General features: G+C 34.9%; 1 protein-coding gene across 1 annotated transcript; it reads left to right on the forward strand.

The window, feature by feature from the left end:
• Nucleotides 1–393: 393 nt before the first annotated feature.
• On the forward strand, nucleotides 394–3,215 carry LOC129571407 (ankyrin repeat domain-containing protein 65-like; the record flags this gene model as incomplete). The annotated part of the gene is made up of 7 exons (XM_055451208.1): nucleotides 394–463; nucleotides 535–633; nucleotides 2,395–2,493; nucleotides 2,596–2,694; nucleotides 2,769–2,867; nucleotides 2,938–3,036; nucleotides 3,102–3,215. Coding segments are annotated over exons 1-7 (679 nt in total), but the record flags the coding sequence as incomplete, so codon positions are not given.
• Nucleotides 3,216–4,727: the final 1,512 nt, after the last annotated feature.

Here is a 4,727-nt window from a genome sequence, read left to right on the forward strand (position 1 = left end):
TGATCTGTATTTTTTAGGTCAAACAAAAGTTGTTGAAATGCTCATAAAGAAAGGAGCCAAAGTTGATTCGACAGACAAAGAACAGCGCAAACCTCTTCATTTGGCTGCTATGAATGGTAATTTGAAATATTTTTGCTCACTAAATAAGAAATCGCTTGGATCTAATTCATTGACTGGACTAACTTTTCAGGACAAAAGGGTGTTGCTGAGGAGCTTATCATGAAAGGAGCCAATCTTGATTTGGGAGACTGCCATAACAAGACACCTCTTCATTATGCTGCTGGGAATGGTAATGTTGAATATTGTTTTTTTTTTTCAAAACAAGAAATTGGTTAAATCTATTTCATTGATCTGTATTTTTTAGGTCAAACAAAAGTTGTTGAAATGCTCATAATGAAAGGAGTCAAAGTTGATGCTAAAGACGCTTTTAAACGTACACCTCTCCATTATGCTGCTATTAAGGGTAATGTTGTCTATTTATTTTCGCTTAGGAAATTTGTTTGATTTTTTTCATTGGTCGGTGTTATTTTTCAGGTCACAAGGATATCATTGATATGCTCATCACGAACGGAGCCAATCTTGATTTGAGAGACTGCCATAACAAGACACCTCTTCATTTTGCTGCTGACAATGGTAATTTGGAATATTTTTGCTCACTAAATAAGAAAGCGCTTGGATCTAATTCATTGACTGGACTAACTTTTCAGGACACAAGGATGTTGCTGAGAAGCTTATCATAAATGGAGCCAAATGTGATATTATCGACATTCTTCAACGGACACCTTTTCATTATGCTGCCATGAAGGGTAATGTTGGATAAGTGTATTTTCGATCAATAATTATCTCTTATAAGAGCAGGGAGTGTAACTCCGAGCAGGAGGAATGGTAAGGAGGTGAATGAGGAGAAGGAGAAAAATTACCAAAATTGAGGCATACTATAAAGTAGAGTGAAACTGGATACTGGAGATTTTGCATTGACGTTTCCGACTGTAAACATGACATCAATTCATATGCGTGTGCTGTCAAAGTCACTTTGTCATGCGTCATTCACATTAATGCTTTGACTGATTGTGGTTAACAGTGGTGAGATTGGAAACGCCATACATTTTATATACATTATTTGTTTGGGAATTATATTCATTTATTTTCTTTTATTGTTGATATTCGGGCTCTGCAAAGCCTAGGCCTAGGGGAATTTAACTCTTACGAGTGCAGCATGTTTTGTGCCAGTTTGCTTGATTCGCGGAAGTTCGACGCGTTCGTTGTACGTACTGACGCGCACGGTCACAAGTTTACACAAGTTTGTTTATGGTTTTGCGCGTTTTTCAAGTTTTTATTTGACAACTAAAACGCGTTTCAAACTAAAAATCGGTTGTTTACGTGTATAAAGATTTTTCACATCCTTTCCAAAAGTTCAAAGATTTATATAATTATAAAATGGACAAAGGAAATATTTTTAAAGAGCTGGAGAAAGTGTTGGAAGAAAAAGTTAATCCAGATAGATAAAATAAATGGAACGACTGATGTGTGCGCGTCGTCCAGCTTCATGTTTGCACACGAACTCGCACAAGTTCGCGAATGTTGTTTTTATACGGAACTTGTCAACTGAGTGGAATCATGTACGTTCTCTGGTGAATGTAACAATTTCGTGCGCGTTTATATCATTTTTTTTACAAGTTTTCACGTAGTTAAATCCCCCTAGGCCTAGGCTTCATCCACAATTTGTTTTCCAAAGAAATATTTCGAAAAAATCGTGAGTTTGCACTGTCAACACTTGTGTGGTTTTTCATATGATTTTGAAGTCTTCGAATATTGCCACCCGTTCACACATTCAATGAACTTGCTACACCAAGTGATAGTTTAGTTCATTGGTGACGTTTTTTAATCCGCCATACGTTTTTATATGTGTGTGTACATCAAAATGTCAAAGTTGTCAAGAATGCAACCGTTCTCCTCGTTCTTTATTTTAAACACTTCTATTGATTTTGATCATAGTTTTTTTATCGTTGGCATTCGTTCCAAATCAATAAAAGTGTTTGAAATAAATTTATATGCCTCAATTTTGGTAATTTTTATTTCCTTCTCATGTTAGGAGGAGGAACCTCCTCAGCGCACTCCTCCTCTTCATTCACCTCCTCACCATTCCTCCTCCTCGGAGTTACACTCCATGTATAAGAGGAGATCAGTTTGATCAATTTCATTGATCGGTGTTATTCTCCAGGTCTCAAGGATGTCGTTGAAAAAATCATCACGAAAGGAGCCAATCTTGATTTGGGAGACTACCATAACAAGACACCTCTTCATTTGGCTGCTATGAATGGAAATTTGGAATATTTTTGCTCACTAAATAAGAAAGCGCTTGGAACTAATTCATTGACTGGACTAACTTTTCAGGACACAAGGATGTTGCTGAGAAGCTTATCATGAAAGAAGCCAAAGTTGATATCAAAGATAATAAATGGCGAACAGTTCTTCATTATGCTGCCATGAAGGGTAATGTTGAATAAGTGTATTTTCGATCAATAATTATCTCTTATAAGGGGAGATGAGTTTGATCAATTTCATTGATCGGTGTTATTCTCCATTATTCTCCAGGTCTCAAGAATGTCGTTGAAAAAATCATCACGAAAGGAGCCAATCTTGATTTGGGAGACTTCCATGACAAGACACCTCTTCATTATGCTGCTGAGAATGGTAATGTTGGTTAATTATGCTCAATAAATCAGAATTTGGTTTGATCTTTTGCATTGATCGATTTTATTTTCCAGGTCTCAAGGATATCGTTGAAAAGCTCATCACAAAAGGAGCCAATCCCAATAATAGAGATCTTAATGGGAAGATACCTCTGTCACTAGCTATCAGCAAAGGTACTGGATATATCGGATGTTCCGTAACAAATTGATTTGAACTTTTTCATTGATCGATATTATTTTTCAGGTAAGGCTGACGTCGCTGAAGAGCTCATCAATAGAGGATCCGATCTTACTTCTAAAGATCAATACGGAGACACACCTCTTCATCTAGCTGTTATGAATGGTAATTTTGAATATTTTCACTAAATAAGAAATAGATTTTTCACATTGGTCGATATTTTCCTTCAGGGAACTTAAAGATCGTTCAACTTCTTGTGGAGAAGGGCGCCAGTCTTACTGCTAAAGATTATCGTCGAAATGCACGTACACCTTATGAGACAGCTTGTGTTTTTGACGGTGAAGGTAATGTTGAAAATTTCTGTTCAGAAAAAATGTGATTCAATCTTTATCACTGATCGATATTATTTTCCAGAACACAAGGAAATTGCTGCCTATCTTAAAACCAAACTTTAACCATTGCTGCTTTGTCAGACTATCGATTTTAACATTGTGTCAGAAAAAGCACTTCAAGTTATTTGTCTTCTAAATTTCCTACGGTATAGATATTGAATAAAATATTATTTTTGGGATTTGTCCAACTCGAACAGATATCCGTGCTAAATTTGGACGCGATATGCGTGAGTTATACGCTATAAGAAACTATGTTAAATGTAAATGAAAATGTTTTTTTTTAATGATCATATTTGGTATTATAAGATACAGTCATTAGACTTTACAGCATATGATATTTCTTAATATATTCTTTGTGTTGATGAAAATTTTTGGATTTGTTTTGTGGAAAATCGTAAAAAACCACAATATGACGGGGTTGGCGATGTTAGATTTTATGGTTAAATCAAATGAAAACTGCACACACCGTTGAATCAATGTCATTTCAAATTTGAACGTGTGTTAAGGTTGTACCAATCCAGGAAAATAGTACTTTACTCGAAACTTCAGCTGCAAGCGATTTGCATAAAAATAACAAATTATTCTTTTCTGACAGAATGTAAATAAATCAAACACAATAAATTATAAAAATTAATCTAAATTTTGGTCAGGTTTGAAGTGGTTCTGGTTCACTTTCAAGGGCAACAATTGTAATAAATAAAAATATTTCATTTTTGTGCTGATATTACCTTGACTTTTGTTCTGTATCAACTTTTATATGAATAAACAAAAGTATAAGAATTATTAACTCGAGATCAACTCCAGGTTTGCACGAAACTTCCTCGAATAAAAACCTAGCGAAAATGAGTCAAAAGTCATTATGCAGAGTCGAATCATGTATGAATCATGTTTAAAATTTCATTTCTATCTTCCTAGTAAGTGTTCCACTTGAATTTCATGAATACAAAAATACAATACACGGTTTGAAATGTTTTTTCTAGATGAGAATAAAAAGGATATCTGTTCACAACGTTAAATGAGTTAATATTGGGAATGTATCTTGGCGAGGTGATTGCAATGCCAAACTTTCTCAACGAAACGAAACCAAAGCTGTTGAACAGTTTCGAAGAAATTCGTTCAGCATTCAATGAGTTGGTGGAAAATAGCGATTGGATGGACCAACTGACAAAAAGAGCTGTCATTGAAAAGTCTCAGGCCATGAAAGTGAATATTGGATTTGCAGAGTTTTTACTGAACAAAACCAAAGTCGATGAATATTTGAAGGGTTTAAATTTTACCAATAGTTCGTTTTTAGTGAATGAACACAGTATGAGGAATATAGAAAATAGATTTAAGATAATTGGTAAAACCAGTTGGGAGGTGCCGGACATGATGGCCACGGAGGTTAATGCCATAAATTACCACACATCAAATAGTTTGAGTAAATTCCTCTCAATTATATCTAATTGCATAATGCATTGAATT

This window comes from Sitodiplosis mosellana, unplaced genomic scaffold (genome assembly GCF_009176505.1).
Source record: "Sitodiplosis mosellana isolate CC-2019 unplaced genomic scaffold, AAFC_SMos_1.0 Smas_scaffold_2357, whole genome shotgun sequence".
Lineage (NCBI taxonomy): Eukaryota > Metazoa > Arthropoda > Insecta > Diptera > Cecidomyiidae > Sitodiplosis > Sitodiplosis mosellana.